The 21,909-nt window shown below is 38.7% G+C and overlaps 2 protein-coding genes across 4 annotated transcripts in view; one reads left to right on the forward strand and one right to left on the reverse strand.

Moving 5' to 3' along the window:
- cep44 (centrosomal protein 44) lies at nucleotides 1-16,148 on the reverse strand. Of its 2 annotated transcripts, none has more exons than XM_036136715.1 (11): nucleotides 15,899-16,148; nucleotides 13,937-14,034; nucleotides 9,955-10,102; nucleotides 9,356-9,493; nucleotides 4,047-4,115; nucleotides 3,684-3,869; nucleotides 2,171-2,299; nucleotides 1,940-2,038; nucleotides 1,705-1,776; nucleotides 570-607; nucleotides 1-322 (listed from the first exon to the last, which is right to left on the reverse strand). In XM_036136715.1, the coding sequence occupies exons 2-11, from the start codon at nucleotides 14,026-14,028 to the stop codon at nucleotides 262-264; spliced, it is 1,032 nt and encodes a 343-aa protein (XP_035992608.1). In that variant the 5' UTR covers nucleotides 14,029-14,034; nucleotides 15,899-16,148; the 3' UTR covers nucleotides 1-261. The 2 variants fall into 2 exon arrangements, with proteins under 2 accessions (XP_035992608.1, XP_035992607.1); XM_036136714.1 differs by having other exon boundaries at nucleotides 15,820-16,147.
- fbxo8 (F-box protein 8) overlaps nucleotides 16,074-21,909 on the forward strand; it is an 18,310-nt gene continuing 12,474 nt past the window's right edge. Inside the window, exons 1-3 of one of the 2 annotated variants that reach the window (XM_021311879.2) lie at nucleotides 16,074-16,437; nucleotides 19,869-19,971; nucleotides 20,427-20,537. In XM_021311879.2, coding sequence (XP_021167554.1) covers nucleotides 19,869-19,971; nucleotides 20,427-20,537 — 214 coding nt within the window. In that variant the 5' untranslated portion in view covers nucleotides 16,074-16,437. The remainder of the gene's footprint in view (nucleotides 16,438-19,868; nucleotides 19,972-20,426; nucleotides 20,538-21,909) is intronic. The other variant, XM_012854801.3, reaches the window with a different exon arrangement.

A 21,909-nucleotide genomic window follows, 5' to 3' on the forward strand; every position in this document is an offset into this window, starting at 1 on the left:
CCCAACTGAACCGAGCCACACCCACACTTCACCACAAAAACAGAAACATGCTTCCACCTCACTGGGACACCCTACACTAGCCAGGCCCCAAACTCCCCAAACTGAACCAGACACACCTCTAATACACCAAATTTAGTGCATTAACAAAGGTGATAATTAGGGATTCATGGATGTACTTTTAATAGAACAGAAAGGTGTGCCAAAATTGTGAAGTCATTTCCTATAATATTAAGTCCCAGGATGTGAACCCACTGTCAGAATTCACTTGCAAGGTGTTGGACAGGACTCTTTGTTCTTCAACAGAGTAGACGTGTCCTTCATCCTACAGAAAGATCAGAACCAGGTTTAATCACCAAGCTGCTTCATACAACAAAGTATCTGACTTTGGTTCCACTTCTCTCTCAATGAAGACCTTTTAGGTACAATACACAAAAAAGGCAAATAGAAATACGTTTCTTGGAAATATAAATATAGACATTTAATAAAAATGTATGATAGATAAACACACAAAAACTGCAGAAGAGAACTGGGCACTTATTGGAAAATTTTGTTGTAAAAGTAAAACTTACATGTTAGTAATCCTCTGCAGTCTTTCCTTTAGGTCATCCTGAACAAGGAAGGAAGAACAAGAGAGCCACCAGGTTTGACATGAATGCATTGTAAATGCAAAATGTGTATTCTCTATGTTGAAGACATTTATAAAATGTGAGAAAAAAAGTTATAACCCTTCTTATGAAAACGTAACATCTGAAAAAGAAAGAAAATCCAAAACTTGGAGAAAGACACTTAAACATGCCCATGATATTTAAGGTGACATGAAAAGACAACAAAGATCTCTGTTTGTCTTGTTTTCTGTTGAACTGTTTTTATGAGGAAAACTGAAACATCTGCAAATGTGTTGTGTAGCCTCATTACTTCCAAACATCTGTGTCTGACCCAGCAAATAACCCTGTATACCAGTACAACAACAACAGACTAACACAAGCACCCTCACTAACTATTTTAAACTAACCATGTCTACTGTTTCTGTCTCGTAACAACTGTGGGAAAAAGATGCCATCAGCCTTCATCCACAGTTGAATCCAAAAATATTCCTACCCCTGGCAGATTTAGGTTTAGCACATTATTTTTTTTATTTTACCAGCATATTTCTAATGCATGGAAGTAATATCAATGATTTGCCTGGCCAGATTTCCAACTTGAACCTGACAGAGAATCTGTATAAAAGATTAGGGTGATGGCAAGAAGGCCTTCCAACCTCAAGCACTGGGAGCTCATCAACAAAGATAAATCGGCAAAATTCCAAAAGTGAAGAAGAGCTTGATTAATCCAGTGGCCCCAAAGATTCTTCCATTGCTTACTTGAGAAGGCTATATATTATATTTTTAGTGCAATTTTGATTTAACCTGACTCTCACCTGATGGATGTCGTTCCGCAGAGCTCCACTCTGCCGATCAACATCCATCTGACGAGAGTCAGGTTAGTCTCCTTTCCTATCAGAGACAAATTTCTTAATTGAATGAAAATCATTTTAAATGTAAATCTGTCAGGGTAAGGGTATCATTCTGGGCTTAACTGTATAAAAGCCATTCATTTCAAGATATCCCCTGCTTGCTGTGCCACATGGAAACCCCAACCCCCAATTTACTGATCGTTAATTGTCTTGCTAAATATTCACACCCATCAGAAGAGGACTGCTCTCACCTGTGAAGCGTCTACCGCTGAAAGAGAAGCATGGGAGGAAGGAAGCAGCTGGGAGGGCAATGAAACATCAAGCTACAAAAAAAAACAAATCAAAAGCAGAGTATTCATAAAATGGGAACATACACTGCAAGTATCAAACAATAAATACACATGGACTCGCATGCTGCTAATCAACCTTACGTTTGGTTTCCTTCACAGATTAGTGAATAATTGTTCCAGTTTCATCACGTCCTACCTGTGGTTTCCTCAGTTCCAGCTGAGTTTCCAGTAACAACACTCTACTCATCAGGTTCTCCCAGCTTTCTTTAGGTACCATAATAACTTCCCCATCATTCTGAAAATGAACATGACAAACACAGAATATCACACTTATTTAACCATCAATGCTGTGGAATTACTGTAGCCTACCAAGAAGTACAAGGGGCGGCTAAAGATGTTTAAAGGTTTAAGAACATTTTTTTTAAACCTTCTCTGCATTTTTACTCTTTTCCAGATCCTCAAGCCGTTTCTCCAGAATATTCAGCTTGTTGAGGCCAGACATGAGAGTGTCTATATTAGCCTCCAGCGCTGATAGTCTTCCCTCTATCTCTGATGACTGAAAGACACGAGAAAATGGTTCATTACAAAAACTTCTGTTCAACAGTAAATAAATCATCAAATCCTGAATCCCATTTCTACGTGTCACCAGCTGTGGTGGTCCTCGTTATCAGAATGGAGATGCAGTAGGAGTTATCAAAAATTTTTATTGCTGTTCATGTTAATAGACAAATGCAATTGAAAGGTCTTCAGTTGATCCAAAATGCTGCAGCAAGAGTTCTGATGAAAATCAACAAGCGGGATCATATTTCCCCAATTTTAGCTTCCCTTCATTGGCTTCCTGTTAAATCAAGAATAGAATTTAAAATTATATATATAAATTGATTTATATAAAGCCCTTAATAATCAAGCTCCATCATATATCAGAGATCTGATTACCCCATATGTTCCTAACAGAGCACTTTGCTCTCAGACTGCAGGTCTGCTGGTGGTTCCTAGAGTCTCTAAAAGTAGAATGGGAGGCAGATCCTTTAGCTATCAGGCTCCTCTCCTGTGGAACCAACTCCCAGTTTTGGTCCGTGAGGCAGACACCCTGTCTACTTTTAAGACTAATCTTAAAACTTTCCTTTTTGACAAAGCTTATAACTAGAGTGGCTTAGGTTACCCTGAGCTATCTCTATAGTTATGCTGCTATAGGCTTAGGCTACTGGAGGACATCGGGGCCTATTTTTCTCAGTCTACTGAGTTCTACTGTTTACCAGATATGCATTGTATTACATTGAAATGACTGTTGTCATTTCAGCTTTTAACTTTATGTTCTCTCTCTTTTATCTTCATAGTAGGTACACCTGGTCTGGCATTCTGTTAACTGTGACATCATCCAGGGAAGACAGATCACCCGCTACTACCATCTAATGTAGAACAGATTACTAGATCAATGTGTGCTTCTGTGCTTTTTTGTCTCTCTTGTTGTGTCTCTGCTCTGTCTTCCGTAACCCCCAGTTGGTCAAGGCAGATGACCGTTCATACTGAGCCCGGTTCTGCTGGAGGTTTTTCCTTCCCGTTAATGGGGAGTTTTTCTTTCCACTGTCGCTTCATGCTTGCTCAGTATGAGGGATTGCTGCAAAGCCATGGACAATGCAGACGACTCTCCCTGTGGCTCTACGCTTCTCCAGGAGTGAATGCTGCTTGTCGGGACTTTGATGCAATCAACTGGTTTCCTTATATAGGACATTTTTGACCAATCTGTATAATATGATTCAATTTGACTTTGTAAAGTGCCTTGAGATGACAGGCTTCATGAATTGGCGCTCTATGAATAAAATTGAATTGAATTAAATTGAAAGGAGACAGACAGATCTAAAGTTCCTACGCTTAAACCAGAGCCTTTAACAATTTTATATAATCTATGTGCTGATTTATTTTGTTTTAATTTGACTCACAAAGAAAAGGTTTTCCTTTGACCTCTCTTCATCTGGTGGTGTTGGGAGTCCAGGGGAACCAGAGGAGGATCCTTCAGTATGAGACGTAGAGTCTACATCCTCAGAGTACAAAGCTCCCCCTTTGACCAGATTGGTGAAAGAGGACAGATTTCTTCTGTGATCTTCAACAAACGGCTTTTTGGACACCTAAAACAAAATGGCACTTGGTTAAAAAGAAAACAGGAAGTCTTGTTAACTCTGAAAATAGCTCTGATCTATTTTCAGAGCTGCTGTATTTTTTTGTGTGCAATACTGGATATTTTCTCAGCACTAAGCTTGTTGTGCACCACTTGTAAAATATTCTGGTCTCAGTATCAGACTTACAGCATCTGCATCAGTGGGTGTCAGAAGAGGTTCTTTTCTGATGTGCGCAGCAGGACATCTCACTCTAGGCTATGAAACACAAACACAGGCTGGCAATACACTCTGCAATAGCATTACGGCTCCATCTCTATAGTTTATTCAAAATACAAAAAACAAACTTTGTAAAATCATTAGGAAGAGATATTTAGGCATGGGTACCTTTCATATTTGAACGATGCGGTACAGATACCCAGTACCTGGGAATCCATACAAGTATTTAACGGTATCCATTTCTGGTACTTTTGTGTGTCTATATAGTAATAAATGTTAGTTTATTAATAAAATAAAATCTCTAAATTTTTTCAATTTAGCATATTTATTTCTCAATATATGAACTTGTATGGATCTAGAAATGAACCTTTTGAAATAATTTATGAATTAAATACATTGTCTGAATCCACGACACATAAAACGAGAGGTGTCAAGTAACTAAGAACAAATACTTCATTACATTATTTAAGTAGAAAGTTTGGTTATTTATACTTTCGTGGAGTAATTAGCTTTTAGCCTACTTTTTACTTCTACTCCTTACATTTTAAAGATAGTCTCGTTACTTCTGTTTTATTTCTTGTTTTTGTTCTAGCCTGTCAATAAAAAACATATATTCTGATAAATGGCGCTACCTGAAGAGTGATTTTGATTGTGGAGGGAGGCAGTAATGGACCAATCAGTACTGGTTGTGGAAGGAAGAAAAAGGTGAACCAGCATCGGGGAGAATCGCAGCCTTGAGAGGATTGTCAGGAAGAACAAACGTAGAAGAACATTGTATATTTAGGATCACTTTGTTATTTGCCTTTTTTCAGTTTTTGATTAACCGCTAGGATTAATCATTCATTTTGACAACAGTGTGTACTGTATACAGCCAACCACACAAGGGTAATTGTCATAAGAGGATAATGCACTAATTTTCATGTCCAGTTCAGTTATCTCGCATTTGTTGCCCTCATCAGTTGCTGTGGTATTTACATTCTAATAATAACAAGTAAAATATTATTGATAATATGTCTCTGAAGTCTTGCACCAGTAGTTATAGGCAACCAAACATCAGATTGTCTGCTCCATGAAACCCATGTTGATGCTCAGCAATGCACCTATATGGACCTTTAATATATTTACTTTGTACTAAGTGGTTTGTTTTCAATCAACATATGTGGGTGAAACAGTCAATCCCAATTTTTTCAATAGTAACATCATACTATACTATTATAGTAATGGGGGGGTGGGGGGATACTTCTACTTTAATACTTTAAATAGCTTTATATCTGTTACTTTTGTAGTTTTACTTAAGTAAAAGGTTTGAGTTGATACTTCTACTTGTACACAAGTATTTTTAAACCCTAGCATCTATACTTCTGCTTGAGTGACAGATGTGAATACTTTTGACACCTCTGCATAAAACAATTTATTACCAAAACCACAGTTATCAGAGGCACACAGAGTGAACAAGGTGAATAAGAGATTAAGATTCAGGGAATTGTTTTAGTGCAACAGTTTCAGAGAAAAAAATATATTAAAAATATTATATTTTAACACGCTTTGTAATTCAGTGTGGGATACATTGGCGATGAAGGAACAGAGCAGCTCTCCTCTCTTTGCTCTGACTACATGCGAGTATCTTGGTGAGGCATATTTGTCTAATAAGACATTTTAAGAGCTTATCTTGTTGTTGTGTAGAACAGATTTGTTTTCAGATTTAACTTCTAGTTAATCTGAGGTGCCACCCTGTTTATCTGTAAAGGGGGTTGCTCATAAAGCTAAAATTGTGAATTTCCCTTAAAATAAAAGGTGAGAAGCATAAGCTTAAAAAGCTAGTAATTCCTTAAAAGGTTAAGCCTTGCAGCTACTAACTCCTAAAGAAAGGTCAAAGCAGGCGCTACAGAGCTCATAATTCCTAAAGGTTTAGCATCTTAACACTGAAAGAATAGTGTCGTCATAAGCTACATGTTGAATGGTCAACTTGCACACCTGTTTCTAAATACTTTTAAAATGATTTATAAATTTATATAAAATAAAGAAATAATTATAATGCCATCATCTCATTTTTATATATATATATATATATATATATATATATATATATATAAATAGCTGTGATAGAAGTATTCAGACAGACACAGAACCGAGTGCGAAGATAGTGAGCTGAGAAGGGTTTATCAGTTTTGAGCATGCGCGCGTGATGTTTAAATGCTGAATACCTGACTCACTGCGCGCTCAAACAAAAGACACAAATATCGCTCCAGAAGATGGTATACGTAATTCTGACTGAAAAATAAGTGGGTATACGCCGTATACCCGCGTACACTCTGGACTACACTGTCCGACTTCATGTGAGATCGTGAAGCATTGACACCCATTGTGCAAAGCTTAATATTTTTTTAAAAACAGGCCAAAATCCTTCATCATCTTTACTGTCGACAGGCTGCAGCCATGTCCCCAATTCCTCATTTTCCATCCACTTTTGTTGAAATTTGCATTCTCCCCATTCTCTAGCTCTTTCTCCACCTCGAGCTTCTTTTCAGAACATTGTAAAAACATACGGCTTTACGATCAACCGGAAGCAGTTCAGTGTGTTTTGTTCCATGCAAACACGCCAAATCAGTTATATCTGATATAATATATATGACAAAACTGTGTTTATGAACGTATTTTTTTAGAAAAGAAATAAAGCATTTTGAATGCCACAGATAATCACATTTAATGACTTTTAATGCCAATCAAGGCCTTAATTTTAAAAAAAATTCATTTAATGACTTTTAATGATTTTTAATGCCCCGCGGAAACCCTGTACATGCATAGCTAGGCGTGCACAGACTGGATCTTGATATTTTGAAAGTTTCTTCATAACTTCTGTTTGTTTTGTGTTAGTAAGATGGAGCCAGACCTTCTCACATCTGAAGCTGCACCTGTTGTCGACCCAGCAGACATAGAGAGGCAGAAGGTTGTCGTTGCCGACCTCATTAACTTATCTGCAGATGAGTGGAGCCATTTAAATAGTTTTAACCTTGCTCAAAGCGACAAAAAGATTTAGGAACTAATGAATCTTATTGCAAACCCAACTAAAGATGCTGTGATTACAGATGTTCTTTGCCAGATCACCCTGTTGCATCAGCGAAAATCCAAACTTAAATAACTTTAAAACAATGTGTAATTGCACAACAGGGGGAATTATTGTGCCTTTTGTAATCAATGAATACTTTAAGCAGAGGTTATATGAACTAATTATACGTTATACAGGGCCAAACAATGGAACAGTTGTCTGCTTTGTAGCCTTGCGTCAGGAATCTTCTAGGTTAGAACCTGGTCAGGACTTTTTCTGCATGGAGTTTGCTTATTCTCTCATTGCATACATTGGTCTCTCTAAATCATATGTCAAACTCAAGGCCTGTGGGCCGAATCCGGCCCGTCAAGGCAATTTATCCGGCCCCTCAAATAGCCAAAAAAGGCATATCATGTCATAAAGTAGAAGCATAGTGCAGGGCAGTCAAAAGTAGCCGGTCAACAGTGGCAAATCGCCGTCTATAGCAGCTCTTGCCGCCGCCTACATTTCCCCGAATATATAATGGAGCGATATTTGTGCCTTCTGGTTGAGCGCGCAGGAACCAATCCGAGCTCAACTCTAAAAAACTGCGCGACGCTCGCAGAGAAACAGCCAAGCGAGCGCACAGCACAGCTGGTGTTGAGCATGGAATGAGCAGGTCGAGCGCGCGAGCAGAGAAGGACTGAGCGCGCGTGTGTTGTCTCACTGCGCGCTCGGAAGTTAGTAAATTGTCATATATTCACCTAATCTTATCTGTTTTATATGGTGCTAGTAATTCAAATTCAACTAATTTTATGCACATTTGTTCAAAACCTTGTTAAAACATGATGATAACATGTGAAAAAATGTTTTAAGAATAATTAAAAAAAAGGTTGTTTTTGAAGAATTGATCATTCACTTTTTCTGCTTTTATTCAATTTAAAACATGCACTCTGACTCTATTCTTTAAATATTCACCTGTCTTGAAAGCTTCCAAAATACATCAGGGAGACTCTGTTTTTCAAAATTCTCCCCTCCGGGGCTCGGGCACCGGCATAAGTGCACCCTCCTACCTGATAGTGTGTGGCCTGCTACTGTAAAAAAGTTTGACTGCCCTGATAGTGTATAAAGTGGCTGACACTGTGCCTCCTGTAGTGAATGTTGATGTTTTTTTTTTACTGTGTAGTAACAGCACCTGCCAATCAGTTTTTTCACAACACATTAAAGCAACCTAGAAATGTCCAAAAAGAAAAAAGTGATGAAGAATGATGGGTTTAAAGTGTAACTCATCCCAATATCAAATTTTTTTTTTCTTTTTGCAAATAAATTGTATAAACTGGGCCTAAGGGTGCTACTTTTATGTTACTGTGCATTTTTAAACATTTTAATGTGAACTGGAATGAAATTTTAAAAGCAAAAGTGTCATCTATACAGGTCCCTTTTAATGACTTCATAGTGGCCCACTATTGAAATGAGTTTGACAACCTGCTCTAAATTGTCTGTGTGTACTTTTACTTGCAGCTGAGTGACATTTTCTTTGTCCATTTTACTAGTGAAGTGAGGACTTTGATGTAAAGTGAGGACCTTTTGTTCATCCTCACGTTTTTCTAGGCTAGGGTTGGTTTAGGACTAAGGTGTCAATTAGGTTTAGGTTTGGGGTTAGGCCAAAGAAGGGGTTGAAAATGAATGGAAGTCAAGGCACACTCCGGAATAAATATTGAAAAAAAAAGTGTGTGTGTGTGTGTGTGTGTGTGTGTGTGTGTGGTTGTTTTTCCTGTGCATCTCTGGGTTACTTCTAACAGACTTGCAATCTGTCCGGTGAGTACCCCGCCTCAGTCAGTGACCGCTAAGAATAGACACCAGTCTCTTGTGACCTTATAAGCAGGTATAGACAACGGATGGATGGTTGTATACAGAGAGCGGCTTCAATATTAATGAAGAGAGGAAGGGAAAACTGCTTTTTTTTGTTAGCTACATTGTATGTCTTAAAATATCTCCATGCACTCATTCATTACATTTGCTGAACTATTTATTTTTATTTTCATTGTACTATTAGGATGAAACAGCAGATCATGACCAAGTCCACACTTGCTGATACCAAATTTTAAAATTGGCTTAGATTTGAGAAAAAGCCTGTGCTAAGTCATGTCTGCACCTATTCCGTTTCATCTACGTTACATTGAATCAAATCTGTCCCCAATCACCTTTGAGGATCAATTGCCCAGTCGTCAAAGTCTCAAAGTGTCCGTTTTACCTTGTTGAGCTGCTTGTGTCTCTGCAGGACCAGATTAATGATGTCACAGATGAAGGAGATTTTCCTTTGAGAGAAACCCCACTGGAGGAACTGCTGTTTGGTCAGTATGGGCTTATAGTGGAACATATCTCTTAGAACCTGGATGCAATAAATGTACACAATCAGTCAAAAAACTAACAATAATTATTTGTGTGTGCTATTGCAACACACATTCCAATGAAATTCCTCCTCTGCCTTCAACCCACTGATCTGATCTTTCTGGCACCTGGGGTGCATTCTGGGGCTAAGGGTCCTGCTCAGGGACCCAGAGTGGCAGTTTGTGGGATGCGATCCCAGAACATTGCAGCCTCTCCAGAATGCAGATGCCCTGTTCTATAACTAATATGCCACCACTCACCAGCACAACCTATGACTCTGTGAATTGATACAACTCCACTATACGTCATTCCCAAGTCTCAGAAGTGTATCATTACAAACATCTGTAAGGTAAAAAGTTAAAAACTCTCCAATGCAGGCAGAGGCTTGTGTTATTCTTTAGTCAACAGATCGTTAGGTAACAGAGCCTTTCTTATTCCGCTTCCACCGTGAGTCCATGTTACCTTATAAAGTGTGTCGGTGAATCTGAGGTCGGTTTTGCCAGTCATTTCCAGTCCAGCTGCCACAAGCTGCTCAGCAAAGGGTGGAGAGAAGGAGGTGAGGGTGAAGCTCACTATGGGCAGAAAAGTGGAGGGGTCTCCTTTGGAAAGCCTAAAGCACAAACAAACACCATCATAGTCAGGACACATGTAACAGGAAGTTGTTATTCAACCCACCTATCTGATTATGGGCTGTAGAAAAGGAATCATCCGGCCCTCTAAAGGCTACTATAATTTTGACTCAACATAATTTGAACTGATATTAAGGACATACCAAGACACAATTTAAATGTTTTTAAAATTTTGGGAGCTGCACGGCACAGAAGAGGAAGGACTTGGCACAGAGGATTGTGGGATGCTGTCTGGAAGATCTAGACACAGTCTATGCTACATAAGTCCAAAAAAGGGTCAGACATATTGCCAATGATCCCACCCACCCGGCAATGTGCTGTTTGACCCACTTCCATCAGGAAAACGATTCAAGAACGATAAATAAAAAAACTAATAGACTTAAAAACTGCTTCTTGTCCCCGCTGAGAATCAAATAAACCACAAGCCCATTTCATAGTCTGTTGCATTTTACAAACATGCTGCTGGTTCCATGGGTTCTTGATCCAATTGAGAATTATGTACGCTATCTCTCACACACTAATGTCTATCTGCTCTGTTTGTTTGTCTGACACATCCAAGCAAACTGCACAATATTTCACATCGTTCTGTAAAGTGGCTGCTGTCTTCTTTGACTTAAACATTTAAATCAGATGAGATGCTAATGGCTAGTTGCACAACTTTGACTTCTATGGGAATGTCTAGTACATTCCTTTTGACATGAGCATCAATAAACTTGAACATTCAGTTTCTACTAATGAGAATTTGCACACGTTTTAACTTCCCTGGGAATGTTTGTCTGATACATTCATGCAGTCACACAGTAATTCACAATAATTTACATCATAATGTAAAGTGACTGCTATCTTCCTTTTTTGACTTGAACATTTAAATCTATCAGATGCTAAGGACTATTTGCGTGCTTATCAGCTTCTCATAGGTCATGTCGGTGCATTCAACTACATGAACATTACGTCTTGTTTGTGTGTTATGTGTGACTTCTGAGCCGGTGTCTCAAAGACCTTTGATTGACTTCCTTTGCTACGAAGCCTCTAAAACGTTCTGGTCCAACCACTTACCTTCAAAAGTCACGTAGTTAGTAAAATGAAGTGCCCTGTGTGCAATCTAAGTGTCATATGATCTGTCAGTATAAACACACCTTCCCTGAAAGGCCCCAGATGCTGCAGCAGCACTAAGCAAGAGGCATCACACCATGAAGACCAAGGAGCTCTCCTAACAAGATTGATAATGCGCAGAACAGAAAGTGCTACACATTGTCAATCTGCCTGGCTAGGTAACAGTTATGCATGCTTGTCTGTTATTTTTTTACTAATTGCTGTTTGCTTCACAGTAGAAAAAAAAAAAACACATCTTCAAAAGGTGTAGGCATGTTCTGTAAATGAAATGGTGCAAATCTATTTTAATTCTGGCTTGTGAGGCAACAAACCATGAAAAGGCAAAGAAGGGCGGATACTTTTTGCAGGTCACTGTAAACTGTGATGATTTCAAAATATGTCCTTATTTATTTCATGACATAATGAAAGATTTCAACTAATAATTCACAAGGTAACTTATTTCTAGCCAAGCATGAACTTGGTTAAGACCCGTGCTATGCTGGTACTGGGCCCTTAAACCATGAAAGTGAACTTCTAACAGTATGCTAAGAATCCCTATAATGCCAAAGAACACAGTATCAATTCTGTGGCAAAATCAAAGTAGTTCTCCTTAAAAACAGGTTTTATATTATTACCTTCATGGCATCATACAAATAAAAAGCAAACTTTATAACTTTAATTCCTTCACAATTCACCACCTTAATGAATACAGGGTCCTTACACACTTTTCAGATGAAAACTCAAATATTTCCAGAGTCCTTTAGACCCATTTTGTAAATATTGCATACAAAACTTCAAAATTAAAGCTGCAGTAGGGAGTTTTAAGAAAACTATGGCTCTGGCGGTGGTCAGAGGGCCCGGTGGCGTCGTTGTATGGCAGCCTCGCCTCTGTCAGTCTGCTCCAGGGCAGCTGTAGCTACTAACATAGCTCACCACCATCAGGGTGTGAATGTGTGTGTGAATGGGTGAATGACTGACTGTAGTGTAAAGCGCTTTGGAGATCGTTGGACTTGATAAAGCCCTATACAAGTACAAGCCATTTACCATTTAGACTAAAAATTTGAAAAGCACACCTTCTAGGTTCTCTCTGCTGCGCTACAGCCCTCCCTTCACAGCTTATCCTCCACAGCACAACCTGCTGTGCTGCTCCAATGTTTACCTGTCTTTGTTTTCTGAGCAGGTGCCACTTCAGAAATTGACAGTTTTCCTGTAAAGCAGATTGTTTTTCTGCCATTTTTCCACACAGCTGCAGCCCAGCCACAATCTTGAGCGTGAATCATGATAGCGCTGTGCGGGGGATGGAGCGTGAGCAGTCTGTAAACTAGAGTGATGGACACTGCCAGCAACTAGTCAGCGGCAGACATTCCTCCTGGCTCTGATTGGTTGTTTCTGATTGGGAGCGGTGTATTTCCACAAATGGCACTAGGACCACTGGGAAGAACCAGAGGAGCTTGATTTTTTTAGATTATATGTCAGGATAATATCTGTAGTGACAGTTTTAACAAATATGTAAAAAACATATTTATACAAAAATAATCTACTGCAACATTAATTGATGGGCTGAAAACAAAGGGCGAAAGCAAGAAAAGACATAAGGAAGGAAGAAAACAAGAGGTTTCATTGCTTCCTTTGATTTAAAAACCTTGCTGTTACACCAACTATCACAAAGGTTCCCAAACTTTTCAGCTACTGACCCACAAAACAGTACCAGAATGGACTCACGACCCAAAACATTGGCTAAGTATACAAGTATTTCTACAAAGCCAATTGATCATGGGTATAATAATAATGCAAGCAGCATCAACAGTCAGGGGGTTTGGTTTTGACTATTTTCAAAATAAGGTTTTTGTTATATCTTTAAAAACTATAACATAAATATTCTTCATCTTTATCATTTTTATTAGGTTTATTTTATGTAAAGGATCTCATGACCCCATGCTTGTTGGTCCATGACCTCAACTTTGGCAATCAGTGATCTATTGGATCTCTTCTCTCCAGACATGTTTGTTCATTTCCATGAAGCGGGCTGTGCTTATACATCATGTCATGCAAAAGATTGTGGGATTCCTTATGGCTCCTTACTGCCAGTAAGGGACACCACGAGCTCTCTATGCTTAAGGAACTATAATAGGAAGCACAGGCGCTTTTCCTGCCTCCTCCTTTACTGACTGCACTATGTGGACAGCACTGACGCACTTCTGCTTTGGCTAAAGCAGGGATCTTCCTCTCCAGTCCTCAAGGGCCGTTGTCCTGCAACTTTTATATGTGTCTCTGCTTCAACACACCTGAGTCAGACAATCAGGACATTAGCAGGACTCTGGAGAACATGACTGCAACCTGAGGAGGTCATTCAGCCATTTGATTCAGATGTGTTGGACCACAGACACATCTAAAATGCCAGGATACTGGATCTCGAGGACAGGAATTGAAGACCCCTCAGCTAAAGAATCCTTACCAACTAGATGCAGCCAAATACACAAAAAAGGATAAAATGAAGCAAGGAATGAAAGAAGGAAGGAAGGACACAACTACACAATGGGATAAGGAATAAAACCGAGAAGTGCAAATATTTATCCACATTTAATCTAGCTGTTTTTCAACCTGGGATCTTGTATCCATATATTCCACATTTTTCCACACCATAGGGGCAACCTTCAGGTTTCAATGAAAAATATTCAATCGCTTACGATAGCCCTGCTAGTGGGGAACTTCTGAAGGCTTACCCGCTGTAGTCAACATCTCCGGGGTACTTAATCGCTCGCAGCAGAGTTTCCAGTTTCCTGAGGCAACTCTGAACATCTCCTGCAGAAAGCATTGTGGCCTACAGGAAACAGTGACAAAGTTCAACTCATTTTTTCAAGAACACCATCTACAATCCAGGATTTATTCTCGTAACGCAGCAGTTAACTACATCTCTGTGTTTTTGAGAATATTTAGGAAAACATCAGACAATTCCAGTAGAAGCTATTTTTTTTGCTCCGCTTTATTGGAGCAATTGGTTTCAAAATAAACTTCAGCATTTGAGATTTTTAGGTATGCAATTTACCCTTCACAGTTAGTAAGTTGGTAAAGTAAGTTTTTTAGTGTATATCATGTTCATATTCACTGATTATCTAAGCCTTATATGTGTGCAAAAGCACTCTGTGCACCATGCACTCTGTGTGCCATGGCCGGAAGAAGCCATCAGAACCACATCATCCACAAGAACTAGACGAGACTTTGGGGTTCTCATACCAGACATCCTGCTTTCTACTACCACGCCTAGAAATCCTGTCCATGAACACAAGCAGGATCAGTGACTAACGGCGGCTCTGGCGGAGTCCAACGCACACTGTCAACAGGCTCGACTGTGTGCCTTGAATGCAGACACAGCTCTCTAGCTTTCGGCATACAAAGACTTTCCATCCAAGCCATCCAGATACTCCATATCTCTGGAGAAACATACTCTCTTGATGCCCCTGCCAATTTGGCAAGGGTAAAGCTCTGGTCCACTGTTACATGGCTGGAACGAACGCTGCTCCTCTTGGATCCAAGGTTCAACAACCAGTCTGGTCCTCCTCTATCACACCCAGACTAAGCTTTCCCAGGGAGGCTGAGAAGAGTGATCCCTCGATAATTAGAACACAGTCTCTGCTCTCCTTTCTTAAAAATTTCTAAAAAAAATCCAGTGGATTCATGGATGGATGGGTTTCACCCAACCTAAAAGTGCAGGATTAACCTTTGATTGAAACAAAAACTTGACCTACACAATCTTTACACCAACCAAATGCAGCTGAACGTAAATTGTGACTGCAACACAATTATCTGGCTAGCAATGCCTGCCAACCAACTTTCAGCAGCTTCGATTAAAGTGTTGACATGTCACCTCATTATGAACTTTGAACTACCTTGAAGAAGGTAGTGACAAAACTTCATAATAAATCTGGGAGCGTTAGACATTTTAAAAACCTTTTGATCCTATATGTAAAATTAGGATATAGAAAATTTAACTAAATCAGTTCCAATAATCCGTATTTTCCTGACTTTACTTAACACAATGTCCTCGCCCACTAAAGATATAGATCAGGTGGTTAGAGCCCATCCAGCAGACCAAGTAAATGGTCAATATGCAGAGTGTGAATGCAAGACATTTACAATGTATTATACATATTCTATTAAACTGTTTTATATGTATGGGTTTTCACACACTGAACATAAAAAATGTAAAAGATTTCACCAATCAATTAATAAAATAGAGAACCTGCTACTATCTAGACTAGATATAATTGTTTTCAAGCTACATTATAAGAAAGCTGGTCTTAAGCCAAAGGAGCCTAAATCTGCCCTGTTTTCAGTTCAAGTAAAGGTTTCACTGGTCACAACTGTGTTGTATACAGTTTACAGGAATGGGTTTAGTTCAATCAGTTTTGACCAGAATTGTACTTTTGGTCTTGTACAACAGACCAAATGTAGTCCTGGGTGTTAAATGCACTAGAACGAATCGGAACCCAAATACAAGATCATACAATGTAGTTTATTTCTTTTGTTGACCAGCCGACTATAACCAGGCCATCGATACAATAAAACATACCTTTATATTGCTGCAGAGCAGTTAGTGACCACTTACCCAGCCCCTGGAACATTAAAAGGACAATAACCAACAACTTTTAACTAGCTAGTTGGCGTATTTACTAGTAGGACGTCACCTTTCTAAGCTAATATGAGCTGGTCAACTTTTCCGCATCTGATGGTTTCGTTTCTGCCGCGTGCTCAACGACGCGAAGCGGGATTGGCTGTTTCACCATGACGTATCTACTGCGTAAACTGATGCCAAGGTGTTGTAGCGTTCACGGACTTGCTTTCTGGGATTTGTAAAATTGAGAGAGAAAGCCTAGAACAACGCTTATCTGTTGATAGCGCATTTGTAGGCAGAACACGGAGGAGACGGAAAGAAGCTGTTTACTGTGACCAGCGCTGACAACGTTGTTTCAGCGATGACGGCGGAGGAAGGGGAGGAGCAGCAGTGACAGTATGAGGAGGAGGAGAAGGAGGCTGAAAACAGAGGATTGCGCTGTGATAATAGTAAACCCCGAGATGGAAGGAGCTTTCTGAATCAGAGCAGCTTAGCTGTCTGTGACGGGGTTTGTTCTGGAGATGACTGCGGGCTGCATTTGAGTGCAGGAAATCAGCATTTTCACTTGTCCTAGTGTGCAGGTCAGGTTGTCAGAGGATTCCCTAAACTCAGGTAGGTATAGCAAGACTTTTTACAAGGTTGTCTCGAAACCATAACGTAACTTAACAGTACGCTTATACAACAAACAATATACGAGTTATTTAATAGCTGCTGCTAAAAAGGTCCGACATTTTTGTTCTCTGTTGTCAAGTTAAACTAGCTCTGTAAGCTAGCACGGGGATTTCGGTCAGCTTTTGAGCGAAAGTAAAACCGACCTATCCGAATCCTGTTTAACGATCGTTGTTACACATTTGACCAATGCGAGTGAAGGAAAGGCGGGGCTACAGCGCATACTAACTTGCTCGCTGAAAGTTCCATCGTTGATGTTTACAACAGTGCGGCGGATTTGTTTATGCAACACAGCTGACACCGAGAAGGAAAGCAGGACAGGACAGCGTGTAGACAACTGCTACCTCAGCCTCGGCCGCTACTCCTTAAATAGGTCGAGTTATCGCTTAAACTTATTCATTAGTTGCCGAAAACAGGAAAATAATCAATAACTCGACTTCTTTCACGCCTCACTTGTTAACCTAATGGCAGCAATGAATGCTAACCAGAGCGAATTGCCAGCTGACTCGGCAGCTTTCGGGAACGAAAACTCATATAAAATCTTCATATTAATAACATAAGTGGTTCTGAAGTAAAACGTGGCTACATATTCAGCTTTTTTCACTGTGCTGCTCTTTTCACCCAAATGCCCAAGTCAAACTTGTTTAACCAGTGAAGAGGCTGTCTCAGATATGACCTAAAGCCAGTGACAGATTTTTTTATGGTTTTTAGATTGTTTCAACATGTTGTACAGTTTAGTTCAAAACAATCCCATCCTTATCAGAATAAGGTTTAAACAATTATATTTTGTTTCTATATGGTGGTTTTATTTCCATTTTTGGAGCGGACCATCCAGAGTCCTCATTTGAATTCAGCAGAGAAACCTTGGAGTGAGCTAAAAATGAGGGTGTTTGCATGGGGTCCTTCCAACCTGTATTCAGAGGAATACTGGGAAAAAGCTGAGGAAAAAATAAGAAACATCATTGCTGTATTTTTTTTAATGACACCTCGTTTTAAAAATAACTTTAAATTTTCAAGCAGTATTAATAATTTTGGCTTAATTGTGCTGTATATTATCTGGCATACTGCAACTTTTCTTTATACTTTTAAAAAAAATAATATTAACCAGTACAAACAATTTAGATAAAAAGTAAATGTTACCAGTGTTGGTCATCTTCATAACATCATAAATTCCTGTGACATGATAGACATGTATATCAACTATTGTCCCAAATCCTTACAAAATATAACCAGTAGGGTTATTACTGCATGGAGATGATCATAACTCCTTGTTATATAGATCAAATGGAACCGCTAGACTTCTCTATGATCCATTTTAGTTTTTCTCTGATTCCATGTTTTTTCTTTTTCTTGTTTTTCTAAATTCAATTTATTACAAAGTAAACACATTCTTCCACCTGAACTGCTTGTTTTTTCGTTTGAAAAAAATAGAATTTCAACAGCTCATAAATATTTGGCTCACAGCAAATGTTCTCATGCTTCATAAACTTAGCATTTTGCTTTGACTTTAAACACAATATTAATATTTAATGTTATAACCTTGCTTTTTGAAAACTGATCACATGTTTTTAGTGGGGTTAAGATCTGAATTTTATTATCACGGGCTTTGGCCCACTTTGGTATTACTTCTTTCTCATGCTGGAAAATATACAAATTATCACCAAAAATGAAGGGAAATTGTTGAAATACATTATTTTTGATGGTCATAAACCCACTCTTCCCTCATGGAACGCGAAAGCTCACACATGGATCGTATCAGAATGCTTCGATGTTTGCATGACACCGAGTAGGGAAGTAGGCACATCTTTTGTCTTTGGACAAATAATTTTCCAGATGTTTCAAACAAAGGAAGAATGATTCTTTAGAAAAAGTAACTTTATGGCACTCGTCTGTTTGTCCCATAGAACTTCTATCTGTTCTATCTGGATGCTTTTGTTGAACGGAAGTGGTTTCTCTTCTGCTCTTCTTGTCACATGGCTGTTTTCCAAACTCTTCTCCTCCTTGTGAATGCTGGACCTCTCACACCCGCATGCTGCCATTGTGAATTAAGCTTTGAGCTGGTGGCTCATGATTCTGATGTGCTTTCCTCGGGACAAGGCATTCTAATGACCGCTGGACATGCTTGGACGTCCCAAAGGCTTCCTTACTAAACCTCTCAGCTTGACATAATTGATGCTGACATAACATGACTATGATTTCAGTACATCTGTCCTTCTTTTAATTAGATTAATAAATTGGTTGTTGTTGAACTCCATTACCTGTGCTGATTACATGACTATACTGATATAAATTTAGCTGATCATTTTGTGCCACAGCAAAAAAGAAAAAGAGAAATTGCTCAAAAAATTAAAAGAACACTTCAGAAAACAAAGCAGATCACAACTGGAAAAAAAATCCTGCAGATCATCTTTACTGATATGGAATGGATAATGTATTAGGAACAAAAGGATCTCACATTTGATTACACGCCAATCACAGACGGCTTTCTTTCCATCCAATCAGAGTATGGCTTACAAATACTTTATTCAGATGGATTAAATCAAAATGCTGCAGCTTTTGGTAGAAATTACTAAACATAACGGTGGGATTGAAGAAAAAACAACAACCAATAAACAGTTAATTATTTTAGCCTAAAATTTTTAGTTTAAAATAATTCCTTGAGTTACTAAGTGAGGTGTGAAAAATGTTTTTGTCTCTTTTCTTTCCAGCTTCTGGGAGGTGATGCAAAAGTTTCTTGTGATCATAATCATCATAATTGTCATCATTATTTAAATAGCACTTTAACACGAGGTAAAACAAAATAAGATCTAATAAAACGACTTAGCTAAACACTAAACAATAAAAAAAATAATAATATAAACTAGATATAAAACATAAAACAACCAGCCAGCACAGCAGAAATAAAAGTACCAAGAAAAGTTGAGAAAGATAAAATCTCAGTAAGGTTGAAGGCCAATGAGTAACAATAGGTTTTAAGACGGGTTTTAAAACTGGATAGGGGAGGGGCGTGTCAAATGTACAAAGGTAAGTTGTTCTATAACTTAGGGGGCCAATAGAGAAGGCCCTGTTCCCTGTAAGCTTCTGCCCAGAACTATGAATGACCATGATCAGTTGGTCAGCAGATGTGAATGAGCAAGCAGGGGTGTAAAGGTGAAGGAGAAGCTCATTAAGAGGATTAAATTAGAGTTACTCATTCCAGTATAAACCCTATAATTGTTGTAGAAAGCTTGTAATGCTTGGTGAACTGTAGATGAGTGACAAAGAAAGCAATGTTCTGGACGTTGTTACTGTTTAGTTCATTAGAATTAGCAGCAGATGTCTGGAGTAATCCCCTGAGTTACTGGTGTTTTGTTTACTACCTATGCTGTTTGCAGATGGGTCAGGCATTGTGGAGGCTTCCTCCCAGACAACAGCAGCAGCTTCAGGAAGAGCTGGCCGACCACCTGGCTGAGAGTGGAGGAGGAAAACGAGACCCAGGTATTTCTACCACAGGTGTAGTAGGGGAAAAAGATAGGTATGGGATCTCTTTTTAACAGATGTTCATATAAAGATGTTCATATAAAGTCAAAGCTAAGCCTGTGAAATTAAGTTAAAGCCATTCCATTTATTAAGTAAAAGTTCTGGTTTGGTTTAAAACATTTATTTTGTTAAATCAAGTAAAGTTTATGGAGAACAATCCACTCTTGTCATCCATCTTTGTCTCAATTTTCTGATGAGACTGAATTAAACTATTTGTTTCTCGTGTCACTACTCTTATACAATGAGAGTACGAACTGTTTGATCCCCTCCCATTTTTTTCCTTTAAAGTTTGCTCATTTCCAGACAACTGAACAATCTCTAATTTCTATGGCAGTTTAAAGGCTTACCACATAAAATGAAGCTACGAGTCAGAGAGAATGGAAAGAAAAACTTTGACTATTCACTATTTCCAGTTGTTATTTCCTTTCTTCCGGTCTTAGGAAGAGATGGGGGCGGTGCCCAGAGAAGAGCTCCACAGCACTGTTACAGCCCTGACATCTATCATCTGCTGAAGACACGCAGAGGTATGACTAAATAAATAACTAAATAAATAAACTAAGTATAAAATATGGACATCAATACCTTTTATTCCAAGACTGTCTTCTTTATCTGTAAATGATTGACAGATCACTGTTGATTTCTAATTCTTTGTGTCTTAGTCAGGAAATTCAGAAACTTCATTAAATTAAACATAATATTGCGTTCAAAAGTGGGTTGCTCTCATTTTTATTAAAGGAAAAGGTCTACAATAAAAAAAATCTAAACCTATAGTGAGATCAAATGGTAAATCTATCTGGTGTGCAGGAATGATGTGCCCTGAATCTCATTTTAAAAGCGGTTAACCAAAGGACTAAAGAAAATGTAAATACATTTTAGATATTTGTGTAATGAAGCTGTAAAGTTACAGAGTTTAGTCTTTTTTTGTTTTTCTTTTGTTATAGTGGTAGAACTGTTAGAAAGTTTACAGTGTGCCCAATGGGGAGGCTTTGTAGAAATGAACATGGATGCGCTCAAGTTTCGTTATTTTAGGCGGACAGGTAGTGAAATGATGGTTTCAGGTTGTTATACACACACACTCTACAAAACAGCTCTTTAAATGGATTACATGAAGAGCATTTTGTGTCACATCAAGTCCTTTCACCATTATGAAGTATGGGAGTTGCTAAGTCAACTGGTCAGCTAACTTTATTTAAAAGCCCCTTTATGAACAGCAATACCGACCAAAGTGCTGAACAGCTATTTATACGCATTAAAACACATCTTACGCTGTGCCCTGTTACATATATTCCATATGTATTATGCTGGAGAATGTGAAAGGTACACTTTGCTTCTGCTTCAGGACAGAGTCAGCGTGATACCACAGCATCATTTTTCTTTTTTGTGTATAATATGGGCCTGACCATCTGATCTGCCCAAATAATCATTATTACTTTATTACTAAGAAAGCAGGTTGGACTGCCGTTAGTCAGCGCCTCATCAAGCATTCAACATTCTTTATCAGTGCAGACAGAGCGTTAGAATAACGTCACTTGAGATTAAGTAACGTTATCATTGAATAATCGGTGCTACATTTGAATAAATTCTATTGCAGTGTCCCTTATGTGTTGTAGATGTGCTTTCTGAGACTCACAGAGCAAAAATCTGCTTGTGTCTCATCATGGCTGCTACAGCAACAGATGCATGGAAAAGGAGAGCCTGGAGCATTTTTCTTCTAAAGCCACATATCTTTACACTCAGTTAAAATACAATTTTTACTTGCAGTATGATAATTGTCCTGTGTTAAGCTCCATCCATCTTCCCCTTAATGTTTCCCTGTCCTGCAAACGAGAAACATTCCCACAGTATGATTTGGCCGCCAGCATATTTTTTTGGTGGGATAGTGTGTTTAGGGTGTTA

This window comes from Fundulus heteroclitus, chromosome 5, assembly GCF_011125445.2.
Source record: "Fundulus heteroclitus isolate FHET01 chromosome 5, MU-UCD_Fhet_4.1, whole genome shotgun sequence".
In the NCBI taxonomy this organism is placed as follows: Eukaryota; Metazoa; Chordata; class Actinopteri; order Cyprinodontiformes; family Fundulidae; genus Fundulus; species Fundulus heteroclitus.